The sequence below is a fragment of the Solenopsis invicta genome, chromosome 3 (genome assembly GCF_016802725.1).
Source record: "Solenopsis invicta isolate M01_SB chromosome 3, UNIL_Sinv_3.0, whole genome shotgun sequence".
NCBI classification, from domain to species: Eukaryota; Metazoa; Arthropoda; class Insecta; order Hymenoptera; family Formicidae; genus Solenopsis; species Solenopsis invicta.
Genome location: NC_052666.1, coordinates 14,035,955 through 14,055,175, shown reverse-complemented (window position 1 = coordinate 14,055,175; position 19,221 = coordinate 14,035,955). Strand labels below are relative to the sequence as shown.

General features: G+C 39.0%; 1 protein-coding gene across 4 annotated transcripts in view; it reads right to left on the bottom strand.

Annotated features, from left to right (window-relative positions):
* The window catches only part of LOC105196485 (sodium-coupled monocarboxylate transporter 1), a 459,320-nt gene that overhangs the window by 349,755 nt on the left and 90,344 nt on the right, over window positions 1–19,221 (bottom strand). For 3 of the 4 annotated variants that reach the window (XM_039447232.1, XM_039447235.1, XM_039447233.1), the window contains one exon: window positions 12,101–12,413. In XM_039447232.1, coding sequence (XP_039303166.1) covers window positions 12,101–12,356 — 256 coding nt within the window. In that variant the 5' untranslated portion in view covers window positions 12,357–12,413. Of the gene's footprint in view, window positions 1–12,100; window positions 12,414–19,221 lie in introns of those variants that run through there. The other variant, XM_039447234.1, reaches the window with a different exon arrangement.

The window sequence follows — 19,221 nt, the reverse complement described above, 5'->3', positions numbered from 1 at the left end:
CGCCATCATTGTACAAAACTTATGCCATAGTGTTGGAGAACGGGAGAAAGATGCCGCAAAATCAGACGCGATTTAGGAAGGGGATGGGAACAATGGATAACATCTACGTACTAAACTATTTAGTAAACAGGCGGCAAAATAAAGATAAGGGGAAATTGGTTGCCTTTTTTGTGGACTTAAAGGTAGCCTTCGATTTGGTAAACAGGGAAACATTAGAAAGGACGTTAAGGAAAAGAAAAATAGGGGAGGATTTGATAGTAAGATGTATGGACTTGTTGAGGGAGACAAAAAGTAGATTGAGAATTGGTGAGAAATGGAGTAAAGCATTTTGGACAAGTAAGGGTGTAAGGCAGGAATGTCTGAGCCCTTCATTATTTAACATATCTTAACCGCGGACGTAGAGAAATATATGGGGACATGGTGCTGGGAAGGGGTGAGGTTGAAAGAGGAAAGAATGTACACGTTGGTCTACACGGGCAATATGGTTCTGATAGCGGAGGAGGAGGACCAGATGAAGGCAATGATAGCGAGATTTGAAAAATATATAAGGGGGAAGGGATTAATAATAAACGCCGGGAAATCAATGATGATGAGGTTTAGGAAGGGAGGGAAGAATAAGAAAAGCAAAATAGAAATAGGAGGGAAAGGTAATAGAGGAAGTGAGGAAATTGAATTACCTAGGATATGTGTTCCAGAGAAATGGTAAGCAGGATAAACAAGTAAGGGATAGGGTAAGAAGGGGTATGACAATTATGGGACAAGTTTGGGGGATAGGGAAAAGAAAGTTTGGAGGGGATTAGGGAAAAAGGGTTTGGCTCTTCGATGCATTGGTTTAGACGGTGATGGCGTACGGGGTGAAGATTTGAGGATGGAAGGAAAGAAAAGTGGTAAAGAAAAAGCAGGAGAAATTTTGAAATAGGTATTGGGGTTAAGTTGGAGGGTATTTATTAAGGAAAAAATTATTACGGGACAAATTGACCACAAGAGCAGGAAGAAGGGCTTGGGGATTTGAGAAAAAATTGGCGGAAGGGAGAGAAAGTGAGTTGGCGAGATGTTGGGAGGAAATGAAAAAGAGAGCGCGAAGAGGAGGAGAGATGTCAGAATGGGAGAAAGAAAGAAAGGATTTCTTTGAGGATAGGGGGATGGAAGTGAAGAACTAGAGGAAAGAGGAGGTTTTTGATTTCTACAGAGGGGAGAAAAGGGATAGGGAGAAGCAGAGAGAGGAAAAACGGGAAAGGATTAAAAGATCAAAGGGGAATAAATGGTACCAGTGAATTAAAGGGAAAGGAATACCGGAATATCTAAGGAAGAGGTGGGCAGAAAATAGGTGGAAAAGAGTAGCAAAATATAGATTAGGAGAGAAAATAAGGGAAAAGAACTATTGAGCAAGTGAGGGAGATAAAAAATGCAAGATGTGTAGAATAGAGAAGTCGTGGGAACATGTATGGGAAGAATGTGGAAGTTGTGGGGCAGAAGGGAGCTGGGAGGAGATGATGGAGAGAGTGCTAGGGGACGATGGAGAGGGGGAGGAGTGATTGAGGAAGCTGGAAGAATTCAGAAAGGAAAGAGGGTTGGAAGGGGAAGAACAAGGGGAAGCAAGCTCTTTTGTTATGCCATGGTGCTAGAAGAGAGGCTGGAGAGGGAGTTGGAGGGCGCGCGAGGATTTACAAGTAAAGGAAATTGAGAGAAAGGGTATAAGGGATAGAGGATAAAAGGGAGTGATTGGAGAAAGGAGAGGAGAGGAAAGAATAAGAAAAAGAGTGTGAAAGAGGGAGAGAGAGAGAGAGAGATGCCTAGGTTGCCTAGAATGGGGCAAATGTTTGTATATAAGAAAAAAAATACAACGGAAAATCAAAATTGCGATGGAAGCGGAGGTCCCAGGCGTGTGTGTGTGTGTGTGTGTGTATGCAGAGCGAGCAATTTAGGGTTAAGTTAGGTATAAGATAGCAATTAAGAATAGGCTAAATATTTGGTTTTTGTTACGTTTGTAAAAAATTGTAACCCCAAGGGGAACAATAAACATTTATCTATCTATCTATCTATCTATCTATCTATCTATCTATCTATCTATCTATCTATCTATCTATCTAAGGAATCGTATGTAATTATATCGCAGTTTTAGGTGTGTGTATTTTTAGCTGTATTATGTTTAAAATATTAAAAAATTATTTTCTTAAATTATAATTATGGAAAACTTTATAATGAAGGGTACCGTAAAATAAGAATTTACACATTTATATGCATCACATTTATACAAATTGTAAGTAAAATATCAGTTTTTGGGATGCACATAAATCGATCTTTCATAAGTGTTTGTCGAGCATTTGTGTATCAGAATAACCCCCTGACATTTTTCTTTTCTAGGTAACACACAATGTTTATGATAAATATTTATAATTATTTATTATTATTAATTTTTTAAATATTTTTGGTAAACCTCTGGAAAAGCGGCCTGCTCGCAAAAATAAATAAAAATATTCAATTCCTATGTATTTTTGCCTCCCGAATACAAATATAACACTTAAAAATGGCGGTTGAAAATGGAAATATCACAAAAAACTCTAAAAATTTTGTGTATTTCTGAAAATATTGATTTTAGAATCAAATGTTTCAGAAAAAAATGAAAAACTTAAAAAACGCTACAAAAAAGGTTATATACGTTATTTACGTAAACTTCTTTATTTTAATTATATTTTAATTATGTCTTTTTTATTTTGTTGTTATGTAAAAAAAAATGATTTTTAACACATTTAATACAATTCAATACACTGTATAAAGTATGTTACGTATGCATGCACGCATGCGTGTCACGTTAGCATGTGCACACACACACACAGACACACACACACACACACACACACACGGAAAGTGCAAGAGGGTGGGCCTACGGCCTACGGCTCACTTCCTTGCACCCCCCGTGTGTATGTGTGTGTGTGCATGCTAACGTTTTGTAGCGGCGGCACGCAGAACTACAAGCGTTTGTAGTATCCCGAGGCCGTAGCGGAAAAATCCTGTTTTGAAAGTTACACGATAAATTGAGACACACATGTGGTACAGAGAACGCATGGGCGGGGAAGGGTCTCCGCCGATCCCCCTACACCCCTTCCCTATATTTTACCTAACTCAATCTAACCTTATTTTAGTTGTAATTTGGCCAAGGATATCCAATTGACCATGTTGCGATATTAGATTTAAAATTATGGCCAAATTACAATTAAAATAGTGTTGGGTTGGATTAAATATACGGAAAATATATACGGGGAGAGGGTATAGATGGAGAGGCGGAGCCCTTTCCCTTCTCACGCGTTCTCTGTACTACATGAACGTCTTAATTTATCGTGTAACTTTCAAAACAGAATTTTTTGACAAAATAAAGAAGTTTACGTAAATATTGTATATAACCTTTTTTGTAGAGTTTCTTAAGTTTTTCATTTTTTGTCTGAAACGTTTGTTTATAAAATCAATATTTTCGGAGAAACACTGTAAAAATTTGAGCTATTCAGAGTTTTTTGTGATGTTGTGGTATTTCCGGTTTTGACCGCCATTACTAAGTGTCATATTCGTATTCAGGAGGCAAAAGTATATAAAAATTAAATATTTTTATTCATTTTTGCGAGAAAGCCGCAAAATTTAAGGTAAACTTTTTCCAAAGGTTTACCTTAAACTTTTACAATATTTTGATATTTTTAAATATTTCTAAAATATTTTTTAAATATTAAATAAATATTCTATATTATACTTATATAAGTAAAATAGTAAATATTTATGATAATTTATAAATATTTTTATGATATTAATAATAAATCTTTATGGTCTCTTCAATTTAAGATCATAAAAATATTTATGAAATATTTTCGTAAATATTTATAAAGTTTCAAATAATTATAAATATTTTAATAAATTATTTTAACGTTTTGCTCTTTTTTGGCCTTTAATTATTATGTGAATTATAAATATTTTGTAAATCTTTTATGAATATTTTATGCTATTCATATGTATTGTATATTGCCAAACTGAAAAAAAAAGAAAAACTTAACCCTTAAACACATCAATCCTGTAAAATACGGAAACACATTTTCGGGTCTGAGAGACTTTTTCAACTTTGAGAAGCTATAACTTTTATTAGAATTAATATTTTTTAACAATTTTTTTTAAATGAAAGTTTAAAATTTCAGGAGTGTGACTGAACAATCGGCATGGCCAAAAAATAATTTATTGTGAAGTTATTGTTGAGACTATGATTTTGAACTCGGGCGCCCAATGAATCTCACTAGTTAATTCCTACGCCAATGAGGCCGACAGATGGCGCGGACCTACCGGCAGGGGACTCGTCCCCTCTCTCTCTCTCTCTCTCTCTCAGAGAGTAGTATGTTCGGACCGTATTGGCCGAAGTCGAAGTTTTGTAACAGAGCTGCGTCCAAGGCAGTCTCTGCATTTTCTCACAATAAACCAGTCTTCTTTGTCACATGAAAGATAGACGACGCGAGTAGTTATTTTACTTCGCACTACACCCAACAATTATAAAGGAAAAACTATTAAGCAAAAATGAGAAATTGGTCAAAAATTCACTTTTCCTTCAAAAAATCATATCTTCGCAATAAAAAATGTTTAAGGACTTTCAAATACGGCGTTTTAAAGCTAAAGAGTCACACTTTGAAAAATAAAATTTGGCAAAGTCATTTCTTTTAAAAAGTATAATTATATAACATGGAAAATATGAGGTATTTTTGGGCATATAAAAATCCACTTAAAAAAAAATCATATCTTTGCAACAAAAAACTTTTAAAGACTTTACAATACGACGTTTTAAAGCTAAAGATTCATACTGTAAAAAAATTATATCATTCTCATTTCTATTAAAAAACGTACTTATGTAACACGACGAATGTGAGGTATTTTTGATTAAATCGTGTCTAAAAATTTATTTTATTCGAGATGCAACTCGTCGCCAAAGAGAATCACACGGGTCTTCGTCATTTACTGGATGGCGTATTGAAACACATAACGGCTCTAAAGGCTATCGGTCGATCGACTGAGTCGTGGGACGATCTTATTATACATTTGATAACTGGTAAGTTAGATCATATCACAAACAAAGAGTGGAAAAATAGCATTACGGAATCAGACATTCCCAATTTGCAACGCTTAACAGAATTCTTGGAGCTCAGGTGTCACATGCTTGAGACAATCAACAGGAAGATTCAGCCGTCATCACACTCACAAGCTAAGCCGACTCAAACAAAGGTTTCATCTTTAGTAAGCTCCAACGCAGCATCATGTCAGAAGTGTAAGGGAAAACATCCGATCTAAGCATGCGAACAATTTTTGAAGCTATTTCAGGAGGAGCGACAAAGGGTCGTCAAGGAAAATAAATTGTGCTGGAATTGCATGAGGGCTTCATCACACACGGCGAGGACTTGCAAATCAACCAATTGTAAGACCTGTGGCAAGCGCCATAATACATTATTACATCTTTCTAAAGATGAATCAGAAACGGCATCCATAGCGCAGCCAACAAGTCAACAAGCAGATCCCCCTGTAACGAATGTCGCGCATGCAACAAGATCAAGCTCATCATCACAGATTTTTTGTCAACGGTTTTGGCCGACGCGAAGGATTGTCAAGGAAAAAGACAAACGTGTCGCATACTTCTGGACCCAGGATCGCAGTCTCACTTTGTCACAGAAGATTTAGTACGACGTTTGGGCCTTACAACAAAATCAGTTAATATCTCTATCTCTGGAGTCAATCAAACAGTCAGTAAAGCGCAGAAACAAGTTCAAATTCAGATAAGCTCAAGGCATTACGCATACAAGGTCACCATCGACTGTCTAGTCTCAAAACAAATCATAGGTCCTCTACTCACCTTCACAAAAACCATTTCAAAATTCCATCAAACCTAACATTAGCCGATCCAGAATTTTATCATTCCACGGACGTGGACATACTCTTAGGCGCCGAGGTGTTTTGGAAGATCTTGTGCGTCGGGCAAATTGAGGAATCATCAGATCATCCTCTGCTTCAAAAAACTTTGTTTGGATGGGTAATAGGTGGCAGGTACCCAATTAATTCTCCTCATCAAGGGACAATACAATGTAATCTTTCAACATGTCATGACAATTTGGAGTGAACAATTGAGAAATTCTGGCAAACGGAGCAGGTTTCTCTCAAACCAGTGCTCACCGCAGAGAAGCGGCAATGTGAGAGGCAATTCAAGCAAACTTATCGCCGAACGGAACTAGGCAGATTTGTCATACAATTGCCGATTAAAGAAGACAAGCTAAATACATTAGGGCGTTTCTACAAAACCACTTTGAAACGGTTCTATTCGCTAGAGCGTAAATTATATCGCAATCCTGAATTAAAAAGGGAATACACACAGTTCATCCAAGAATACCGTCAGCTCGAGCACATGCATCTTGCCACATTGGAAACCAAAGGAGCATTCCCTGATTATTACATGCCGCATCATGCTGTTTTTGTGGCCATCAGTTCCACTACGAAGATCCGTGTCGTTTTTGACGCGTCGTGCAAGACGGACCTAGGAACATCACTCAATGACATTTTCATGATAGGACCAACTCTCCAGCAAGATCTCATTTCCATTTTAATAAAATTCCGCATGTGGCAGATCGTCCTTACGGCGGACGTGGCCAAGATGTACAGACAGGTGTTAGTTGACGAATCACAACGAAGCTTGCAGAGAATCTTGTGGCGAGACAATGACCACGAGGAAGTAAAGATTTTTGAACTAGCTACCGTAACATACGGTACTGCGTCCGCATCATTTCTTGCAATACGCGCCTTACAGGAAATTGCAAATCTGGAGCGACATAGCATGCCGATAGGAGCTTTAAGAATCTTGACTGACTTCTACGTGGACGATCTTTTGACAAGTGCCAACACGATTCAGGAACTCATAACGATACGAAACGAGATCAATACTACACTGAACAAAACAGGATTTTCTCTATGCAAGTGGGCTTCTAATGAGCGAACGGCATTAGAAGATTTATCGGAATCACACGCAAGTTGTATTTTGAACATAAATGAGGATGCAAATCTACGTACACTTGGTATACAATGAAACTCTTCAAGCGACACATTTCAGTTCCAGATCACAACTTTCAAGCATACCAAAATTTCAAAGAGGAGCATATTATCTATCATAGCACGCATTTTCGATCCCTTAGGAATTCTGGGACCAATCATAGTCACAGCAAAAATTATTATGCAAAGATTATGGCAATTAAGGATTGATTGGGATGAGGCCCAGCAATATACAAACTCAGTGGTCTCGTTATGAATCGGAACTTCACACTCTGAATCATCTTCAGATACCACGAAAGATCGTTTCTCAGCAGTCAGAGGTTATGGAATTATGCGGATTCTCAGACGCCAGCGAAAGGGCATATGGCGCTTGTGTATATGTTCGCAGCAAATTATCAGAAACTCATTACGAGACAATTTTATTGTGTGCAAAATTAAGAGTAACTCCGTTAAAAAATTTGTCATTGCCCCGTCTAGAATTATGTGCAGCGGTACTTCTGTCTCAACTAATGCACAAGGTCACAGAATCTGTAGATTTTAAATTTGCGCGAACACGCTATTGGTCAGATTCAACCATAACACTTGCTTGGATAAAGTCAGCTCCCAGAAGGTGGAGCACCTTTGTTGCCAATCGCGTCAGTGCGATTCAGGATACATCCGATCCAAACGATTGGTATCATGTCGACTCATTGCACAATCCTGCAGACATCCTTTCAAGGGGTATGGCACCAGCGTTGCTACTCAAGACGGAATTATGGTGGAGGGATCCCCCGTGGCTCTCACGAGACACTGCTGAATGGCCTGTCAAAATATTGCCACTAAATCAAGAAATTCCGGAGCAACGAAAAACGACGACAATTACGACTACCAAGTTAGAATCACCATGGTTGTTTGACAGATACTCAAATTTTAATAAATTAATTCGAATACATGCACATATTTTACGTTTTATTAACAATTGCCATTCCAGAAAGCTCAAGTTCAAGGGGAGCTTATCCAACGAAGAAATAAATAGTTCTGTACAATCTCTAATTAAGATTATCCAATCAGCTGCATTTACAAATGAGCTCAAATGCCTGCGTAATCAACAGCAAGTACCCAGAAACAGCAAACTTTTACCTCTCAGTCCGTTTCTTGATGAACAAGAAATTTTACGAGTAGGCGGAAGGCTTCAGAATGCCAGGCTACCATGGTCAGCAAAGCATCAAATGGTGCTACCTTCCAAGCATTCTTTCACAAGATTGTTAGTGGAATATGAGCACTCCAGGTTACTTCACGCTGGCTCGCAGACAACATTAGCAGCCATACGTCAGAAGTTCTGGCCGTTAGATGGAAGAAACACGGTTCACCACGTCATAAGAAAGTGCATCAAATGCTTTCGTACAGCGCCTGTAACCACTCAGCCAATTATGGGCAATCTCCCACTACAAGGTTCAAGTCGCACAAGCTTTTGCGAACATAGGAGTCGACTTTTGCGGCCCATTCCAACTTCGTGAATCTAAACGACGAAACGCTAAAGTTGTAAAATCTTATGCTGCAATTTTTGTATGCTTGGTTACAAGGGCCGTTTACGTAGAAATTGCTTTCGATTTATCTGCCGAAGGTTTCATACATGTTCTTAAGCGCCTGATAGGACGAAGAGGCATACCCGCCACATTTTTTCTGACAACGCAACTAACTTCGTGGAAGCGGAGCGAGAATTAAAGGAACTACGGGATATGTTCATCAAGGAAGAAAACAAAATAATTTATAATGTAACTAGCCAAGGTACTCAATGGCACTTTATACCTCCGAGAGCTCCCAATTTTGGTGATATTTGGGAAGCCGCCGTGCGATCTTTCAAAACTCACCTTAAAAGAGTAGTCTTACAGCCTTGCTGACCATAGATGAAATGCAAACCCTAGCTATACAGATAGAGGCCATATTAAACTCTCGTTCTCTTACTGTCATGTCCAATGATCCCAACGACTTATCCTTTCTATCCCCAGGGCATTTCCTTTTCGGAGACACACTTACCAGTTTTCCGGAGTCTACGCTACTAGACGTACAAGAAAATAAGCTCTCTAGATGGCAGCGAGTCAAGCAGATGCGTCAGCATCTATGGAAAAGATGGTCCAAGGACTATCTAAATCAACTGCAGCAGCAGACGAAGTGGCGAGTCAAGAATACTAATGTTCCCTCCGGGGACATGGTACTCATTCGAGAGGATAATACCCCACCCTTGTGTTGACCTCTTGGTCGGGTGCAGGAAATTCATCCCGGCGCGGATGGTCCGAGCCGTGACAATTAAAACGGCCAAGGGAGTCTTTAAACGGCCATGCAATCAATTAAGTTTATTGCCCTTAGAGCAATAATCATTTGATTTCAACTTTTAGTTTTCTCATCACTTGGACAATCATCGTTAGGCTAAGTTGCTTACGAACAATATTATTATTTCGTTTTTGTTTCAGTTATCGTTAAGATTACAAGAATTATTTCACATATTGAAAAACTGAGCTTTCCAAGGCGGCCGGCATGTTGAGACTATGATTTTGAACTCGGGCGCCCAATGAATCTCACTAGTTAATTCCTACGCCAATAAGGCCGACAGATGGCGCGGACCTACCGGCAGGGGACTCTTCCCCCCTTTCTCTCTCTCTCTCTCAGAGAGTAGTATGTTCGGACCGTAATGGCCGAAGTCGAAGTTTTGTAACAGAGCTGCGTCCAAGGCAGTCTCTGCATTTTCTTACAATAAACCAGTCTTCTTTGTCACATAAAAGATAGACGACGCGAGTAGTTATTTTACCTTGTGCTACACCCAACAGTTATAAAGTAAAAACTATTAAGCAAAAATGAGAAATTGGTCAAAAATTCACTTTTCCTTCAAAAAATCATATCTTCGCAACAAAAAATGTTTAAGGACTTTCAAATACGGCGTTTTAAAACTAAAGAGTCACACTTTCAAAAATAAAATTTGGCGAAATCATTTCTTTTAAAAAGTATAATTATGTAGCATGGAAAATATGAGGTATTTTTGGGCATATAAAAATCCACTTAAAAAAAATCATATCTTTGCAACAAAAAACTTTTAAAGACTTTACAATACGGCGTTTTAAAGCTAAAGATTCATACTGTAAAAAAAATTATATCATTGTCATTTCTATTAAAAAATGTACTTATGTAACACGACGAATGTGAGGTATTTTTGATTAAATCGTGTCTAAAATTGAAAATTGATGTGTTTCATGATATATTTCGGAAAAACTCCCTTTTCTACAGCATTTTATAGTATTCCAACTTTAAACAGAGTATATGCGAGTAACATCCGCAAACTGACCTGTTTGAACGTATTTTGTCCATCTTTTTTATGTAAAATACTCACAAAAAAAGTTTCACTTACACATTATATGGATCGCATTGACCCTAACAAAAATTTGCTACTATGCCGTTCGAATTCTAGTTCAAAGAAGTTGATCAACCATATTAATCAAAAGAGGAAATTTCAAACTTTTTTTACATTTTGGTCCGAACCTCCTATCTCATTCCGTCTTCACACAGCAAGCGATCAAAACTTCATATGGGGTCTCTCAGACTCACTTACGTGTTTAAAGGTTAATATTCCTTTTAATATATTCTATTAACATTATATTTCTTGAACTTAATATTTATTTATTATACATAGATTTCGCGCGCGGCAAATGACATTCGTTTAAAGTTATATATTGTATACGCAAATTTGACAGCGTCATAATCATTTATGCGCATGAGCGCATGACAGGAATTCGCATCCTGAATTAGATCACGCGTTTTTAAATTCATCGGAAAAAAATGTCGCAACTTCAGTACTCCCGACTATATATACCCACGGTTCTATCGCTCAAAAAATTTTTCAATTTGAGAAGTCGCTATCTACATATTTATAGTTTATAATTAACGTAACGACTAATAATCTTTAATCGTTATATTAATCATAAATTGCGAGTATGTAGAAAGTGGTGACTTCCCAGTTTAGAACATTTTCTGAGAGACATAATCGATGACGCTGGGTGTACATGTATAAGTCCATTTAATTTTTATTTATTTAAAAAACTGAAAGGTAATCACTTTTAAGTGCTCAAATGTTTGCAGACGTTTAAATTCAACAGCGATCTCAATCATGAAAATTAACATATGACACTTGAGAATACTTAATTTTCGAATAACACTCAAAATTAGGATATACTCATCTGAATGTCATATCCAAATGTTAAAGAAAACTCTTAAGAGGATGCTGTAGTGACCGAAAAACTTCCTCGACGTCGATAATGCAGATTATTTTTCGAGGGAGACCAGGCTATCGCTCTTTGTCCAACGCATAGATCTGTCTTTGTTTTTCGATTATTTCGCCATCTGCGAAAGACCTATCAACTACAGTCACTGTTCTGCTTGCCATTGTTTACGTGCCCTCAGCAAAATTTGTACACGTACAGCTGTTTACATGTTAAACTTTTTTGTTAGATTTTTGACTGGAATGATACATAGTCATTGTTGTTCGTTAGAGTTTTCTGAAGTGCGGCCTCGTCTCATTTTATACATACAAGCTACAGAACGTTAGTAAATGACAAAGGTTAACCTCGGTTGACAGATTCACGAGCCAAAAATAAATAAATTTTTAACTTTTTGTTCGATTTTCTTCTAAAATTTACCAACCCGCCCTTTTTTTTGATGCGTACTTTTATTCTGCGAAAGGGTTTTGTGATCTGTAGAGCCAATTCGAAAATTAATGAACACTGTAATGTGTCGCTAATTCCCGTCACTATAGTATCCTTTTAAATGTTCAGTACTATCATCCAAATTTGAGTATGAATATTCAATCATTAAGAGTACACATTTAATTTTTTAATGTTTATACTTAAGTTTAAGTATAAACACTCAATGTTTGTGTATACACACTCACTATTTAAATGTAAATATTTATATGTTAAACGTTTTTCCATAAGAATACTTACTCATAAATATTTTATAAATATTTTGTACTGTCTGGGTTATGATCTATTTATATAATACAAAGAAAATAGTAAAAATGTTATACCTGATATAAAACTGGCTAGCAAACTGAGGCTGACTGGAAATGTTTTCATGTTCCGCCCACCAACCAGATACTCGTCTTCACCTGAGGACTTCTTTACGAAGCCAAAGTAAATACCAACAATGCCGCATATTATCAACATCCCAGTGAATACAGTGTAATCAGGCACGCCAAAATTCTGCATAGATTGACTAATTTCCTGGACAGTGGGGATTTCTGGAGCCCACTTTGTTAGATCCGAAGTACTCTCTGAAGACATCTTTTTACAAAACTAAATGTCTTAAGATATACCAAAGAGATATCTCGTTCTCGAAATCTGGAAAAATAAATATACCTAAGTAACACAGTAAATCTGAAAAAATTTTTCTTTACTTCTCCGATTACGAAATAAATTCTGTCAACTTTCTATTCTAAAAGCATTCTTAAGAGCTTCAAAAAATTTCATTTCATTAATTATAACTTCTTCTTCAGAGATTAAAAAAATATTTTTACAGCTTATAATAATTCACAACAAATTTGAAATAATTTAATAGAGAGTACTCAAAAATAAATATATAATTGTGTTATAAACAAATACACAGAACAATACTATTTTTAATAACGAAAATAAAGACGAGCAAGTTCTACGATTTGCATTAAAATATAAGTATACGTACAGTACGAGGTGTGATCAAAAAGTAAGGTGACTTCATTTTTATAAAAAAATATTCATTTATTCATCTAAAATTATGTTATCCCCTTCAAAATAATCCCCCTCTGATACAATGCATTTGCGCTTTTTCCAGTCGTCAAAACATTTCTGAAATGCACTTTTGGGTATTGCCTTGAGCTCCTCCAGCGATGCAGCCTTAATCTCCTCAATCGTCGCAAATCTTCGTCCTTTCATAGGCCTTTTCAATTTTGGGAAGAGGAAAAGGTCGCAGGGGGCCAAGTCTGGTGAATACGGTGGCTGAGGCATGATGATAGTATTGTTTTTGGCCAAAAAAGTACTCACTAGTAACGACGTGTGCGCAGGTGCATTATCATGGTGCAGAATCCATGAATTTTCTTTCCACACTTCCGGACGTATTTTTTTTTATTGCTTCACGCAAACGCCGCATAACCTCAAGGTAATACTCCTTGTTTACCGTACGACCTTGTGGTAGGAATTCTTGATGCACAACGCCATGGTAATCAAAGAAAACTGTGAGCAAAACCTTCACATTCGAACGAACTTGGCGTGCCTTTTTCGGTCCTGGCTCTCCTGGGCTCTTCCACTGGGATGATTGGGCTTTGATTTCGACGTCATAACCATATACCCATGTTTCGTCACCAGTTATAACCCTTTTGAGCAGATCAGGATCATCATTGACGTCGTTCAACATGTCTTGGGCGATGTTCATGCGACGCTGCTTCTGATCAAAATTAAGCAGTTTTGGAACGAATTTCGCTGACACACGTGTCATACCCAAAACATCCGTTAAAATTGATTGGCATGAGCCAAACGATATGTTAAGATCATCAGCTATTTCTCTAATCGTGATTCGACGATTTTTCAACACAATTTCTTTCATTTCCTGAACATTTTCGTGCTGGGGCGTCCAGAGCGAGGTTCATCGTTAACATTTTCTCGGCCCTCTTGGAATAACTTATACCATTTATAAACATTTTTTTTGTTCAAAGTTGACTCACCGTACGCCACTGTCAACATTTCAAGAGTTTTTGAACACTTAACACCATTTTTTACACAAAAATTAATAGAAACTCTCTGCTCCATTATTTTCAACAGCAAAAAATCGCCGAGCACGCAAACACGAGTCTAACCTTTATGCCTCTCACATAAAAACAACACATGCTATATAGTCAAAACTGTGAACATATGATCGTGTCGAGTGTACCAACACAAAAAAAAAAATTTTGAAATTAGAGTCGACAGAGCGCGCGAAATTAAAAAAAATCACCTTACTTTTTGATCACACCTCGTATAACGGCCGCGGCCCGGGAAGAGGAGATTCGCTCCCTCCGGGACAAAGTCGCCGAACTAAGAGATCAGTTGAGGGTTACCAAGCGCGCCCTCACGTTACAGAGTGGGCCCTCAGAATGAGCCCTCCTTGTCCGCGGCTGCTTTACAGCCGGCAGCAAGAAATAGGTTGCCTCCCCCCCGCGGTCTCCGGCGGCCGCTTCTGCCCCCGGCTCCTCTCATTTCTAGGAGCGAGTGCTGGGGATGTTAGAGCGGCTAGCGGGGACCATGGTGGGATTAGAGAAACGCCTGAGACAGGTGGAGACAAGAATTGCTGCCGTTCCTGCCGGCCTTAGGGGCAAAAGAGGAAAGAGAAGAAGATAAGAAAAGGAGGCTCCGCGGAAGGAGCCTTCTGCTCCCCGCTTGAGCCGGCAGCCGCTTTTGACTTCGACGCGCCCACGGGCGATAAGAACTGAGCTGAGGTGTCGACAGCAAGAAAAGGAAAAGGAGGGCTGGGGGAAGCCGAAAGTCGGCTCTTTTCCAGCCTCCCACGGAAAGCGGTTGGGGGTGTTCTTCCTGTTAAGTAAGGAGAAGGGGGTTGGGCTATCGGGGGCGGCAACTATTAGCGCCCTTCCGGCGGCCAAGCCTGTCAGAACAAAAAAAAAGGGAAGTACCGCCGCGAAGTAAAACCCTTGCGGCAAAGAAAATCAAGAAACGGGTTCCAAAGTTATCCGCGGTTCTAATAACGGTGACCAAAACGGTCTCCTCCCGGAAGTAATGAGAAGGGTGAAGGAGGAAATTGTACTCGGGGGCATATTTCTACAGTGCAGCTTCGGTTTACGCGTGCGCCGAGCACAGACCGAGAGACTCCTCTTGGAGATCCCCGCAGAAGACAACAGGTCAATTGCCGAACGACTGGCCTCAGAGATGAGGCGCGTTCCGAGGGGGAGGCGGATGTGCGGGTCATATGCCTTACATGTAGGGTGAGGATCCATATCTCCGAATTCGACAATTCGATCACCCAGGAGGAGGTGGCGACAATGATTGCCGACTCCGGGAAATGCTTCGTGGCGGACCTCAAGGTGAGCCGGGTGGTGCAAAACCGGAGAGGACTGGGTTCTATTGTTGTGCAGTACCTTGTCACCGTGGCCGCAAAGATCGCCCAGAAAAGGAGTTTGGCTTTGGGCTAGGTGGCGGCCCGCGTGGAAGTGCTCAAAGCGCCTCCTCAGCGGTGTTTTTGGTGCCTAACTCGGATCCACAAGCAGCATCGATGCCCTAAAATAGACAGGGCTTGGTACTGCTACAAATGCGGGGGTGAGGGGCACACTCAGGCTGAATGCGCAAATAAGCCATGCTGTCCTGAGTGCGCCAGTAAAAGGGCACACGATCATCGTCCCGGTAATGAGAGATGACCAAAAGTGTCCGGGTAGGAGAAATCCCCCTCCTCCACAAGAAATGGAGAGGAGAGTAGTAGAAAAGGACGATCGACCCGCTTCCCGCCGCCTCCCACCCGGCCCAGCGCTCAGGTCGTGGATTCCGGCGGAGCTAGGGACCGATGTGGACTTGAACATGGAGGAAACTTTTCCCATGACAGAGGCCTCTGTAGGCGAGGCCTACATCACGGGGGTCATAGAGTTGTTGGATTCGTCCAGAGCCTTCGGGCCCAAAATAAGTCTACCAATCAAGAAGAGACGCGAGAGCGTAATCAGCCCTGTTAGTACTTTGAGCCTTCCCGAGACGCGGGTAGTACTGGAACCCCTCCCTTTGCCGCAGCGGGTGAGGAAAGCCGGAATTCCCTCCAGTACCCCGACAAAATTGGAGGAGAAACCTTGAGTGGAGAGAACGCTCTCGTCCTCTCCCAAGATCATCTATCCTTGGAGGAGATAGGACCAAATGTTGACTAAGTCCAATCACCCCGCTTTCCTGGGCCTTCTTCCGGCTGCCCCTACGCTCGGAGCGAGGACCTTGGCTGTGAGTCGACCGATAACGGAGGGTCGCACTCATCAGGCGGTTTGGCGGGTTAAGCCACCCAAAGATAGTAAGTAGGCCGGGGGTCTCTGTGACCCTGGACCTTGAGCAAGGGGACCTTGGCGCGGAACGGTTAAGTTTGGCGCTCGTTTCTGGCTCTAAAGGAGCGCGAAAAGCGCGTTGGTGCTTGCACGGTGCCTATCCGGGGTGGGCAAGAGACAACTGATGTATTTTCCCTCCCTCGCACGTCCACTTCCAACCTGACAAACTGGTGCGTTGGAAAACTCACGCTCCAATCTTGAGGAAAGGCTACTGAAGGAATGGCGTATGGCCGGCCGGGGCCTTCCTTTGTCGGGTTGATGTGAGTCATTGAGGTTTTAGTAGGCGGGAGGGGGGGACAAACCTGGTTGCTGAAATTATATGGCCGGGATTGCACTATTCCAATTCGAGTCCAATACTATCACAATCTAGCCAGCCTAGTGTGTCATGAGCGTTTTCCTCATCGTACCAAAAAAGGAAGTTTTTGGGGTCGCTGAAACTAAATCTCCTGTCAAAAGTATGAAATTTAAAATGGTTGATCCAATATGGCGTATAAATACATTAAAATTTTTATTATTTTTTGTCGAAATGAGTAAATTTTAAAAATTCTTGTCATCACAAAATTAAAATTTCCAATTTTTGAGTCGATAATTTTAAATATAGCGTTAAAGATATAAAATTCAAAATGGTGGTCTCAATATAGGAGCTATACATGTTAAAATTTATAATTTTTACAAAAAATGTGTTGATACAAGCTCCTCATCTTTTGGGGTGCTTTTATACAGTGAGTGCCCTTGCCTCTCACTTTCTGGGATGCTTTATTACATATAATCTCCTTGCCTGTCATCTTTCAAGGTGCTACAAAATAAGTATAATGGCCATACTAGATCGGCCATTTTGAATTTCATACTTTTGACATAAGATTTATTTTCAGCGATCCAAAAAACCTCTTAACACACTTTAGTTTTTAAAATTTTCAACTTCTTACACCTAATATGTTAAATCTATCCCTTACCTTTAAGGGGTAGTTTTCACCCTTCAGAGTGTACCATTGCCGATAAAAAACAATACGTGTCAAATATTTTTTAAAGTTTTACACATATGCAGTTTTATTAAAATCGATAAGTGACACCTCCGTAGATTTTCCTAGGTAGAATACAAAAGTTACAATGATATCATCAGGATATCATCATGACTTTATTTATCATTTATAAGTCACCGATAAGAAATGACGAAAAAATTATTTAAAAATAAAAAAGAAATATACACTATTATAGACAAAATTATTCTTTATAATTTCCATAATATTTATATTGTTCTAATATATGGTTAAAATAATGTAAACAATAGAAAATGCAATTATAAATAAAAATTAAAATGTGTGTGTTACGTTTAGCGCCAAAAATTTTCTTTAATTTTTTGCGCCATCCGCATACATTTATTCATACAGTTTTTAATCTGGTTAAATTTTCTAAAACACGACAGAAACGAATTATAACAAGAAATTTGACATATAAATATAATATAACATAAGCAACTACTTTAAATCAAAATTATAATAGCTATGCGTAACCATTCGATTTTGTATGATACTCTTCATTATATTTAAAAATATAAATAATAATAAAATAATAGACTTGTGATTGCATGATGATTGCGTGTACCGAGTGCTATCGCGCCGTACATGCAAACCTTAGATCACCATTTAAAATATTAATTATACTAAATAATAAGCAGAATGCGACTCGCAGAACTCGCACGCACCTTCCTCGTCCCTCGCGGCTCCCTCCAGCGCCACAAAGCTTGCGGGGTCCGATCTTTACTATTTTCTCAGACACAAAGAAAAATAATTTTTGCCTAGTAGAAATAATAAAATTGCAAATTTTAACATGCAGTCTTGTAGAGCGTCTACTTCACTATCTTAGTGTGCACATGGAATTAAAATAACAAGAAAATTGAGAGCGTTAAAGACGTTCAAAGTATAAAAATCGTTTTCACTTAAAAACAATATTAAAATTCAAATTTTTTGGTGACATAATGATTCGAAAAAATCAACACTATCATCCTATTCATTCAGGATTAAAATAACTCGAGAATTGTAGCCTACAAAAATATTAAAAAATCTCGGGAATAAACTTTGTCGCGGCACCTGCGCGCGCGCTTCTCTTAACTCTTGTATGATAATTCTGTCTATCTTCACGGGACAATCAAAAATAGTTGCAATGACAAAATCACGAGTTTTAACCTGATACCTTATTGCCCGTGCACTTAGCTATCGTGCTGTGCTTACCACATTAAAATATAAATTATACTAAATCAGAAATAATATGCAGAATGCGACTCGCAGAACTCGCACGCACCCTCCTCGTCCCTCGCGGCTCCCTCCAGCGCCACGAATCTCGCGGGGTCCGATCTTAACTATTTTCTCAGACACAAAGAAAAATAGTTTTTGCCTAGTAGAAATAATAAAATTGCAAATTTGAACATGCAGTCTTGTAGAGCGCCTACTTCACTATCTTACTGTCCCATAAAAATTAGAGCCGTTAAAGTTGTCTAAAGATTCAGGGCTGGTAAAAAAATAATTTGCATTGAAAAATTCTAACCTTTTTTCTACGCAGCAATTCAAAAAAATCAATATTACAGTTCTGCATACTTAAAATTAAAATTCCTTAAAAATAGTATTTTATATTAAATTTTAAAAGTATCAAAATGCAACTTTGAGACCGCACGCGTCTCACCGCGCCTCTCAATCCCGTGCTCCCACAAGCTCCCGCAAACCACGCGGCACGCGGAAGACGCGTGATAGTTAAAGGGCTTAAACTATATAGAGAAATAAGCAGAAAGTGGGAAACCCCTCTCCTTCAGTACACTTCACCGATAACCTGGGGTATAAATATAGAGCGGACTCGGATTTTCGCATCATTATAGATCTGGCGGTTAATCGGTAAGGTGCGTATCCAGGACGACTTCTAAATACAAGATTATCTCGCCAGATTACGGGCGAGATATCTAATTTAAAGACGATGAAGCTTCTTCAAGACCTATTAGCTTACCGGAAGCTATTGTCTCATCCAAAAATTTTTTCTATTTTCTTAAAATTCAGTTTAAATTATTTTCTCTTCTTAAATTAATTTCTGAATCTTGCCATTTTTAAAAATTATCTTCTTATCGAGATTTA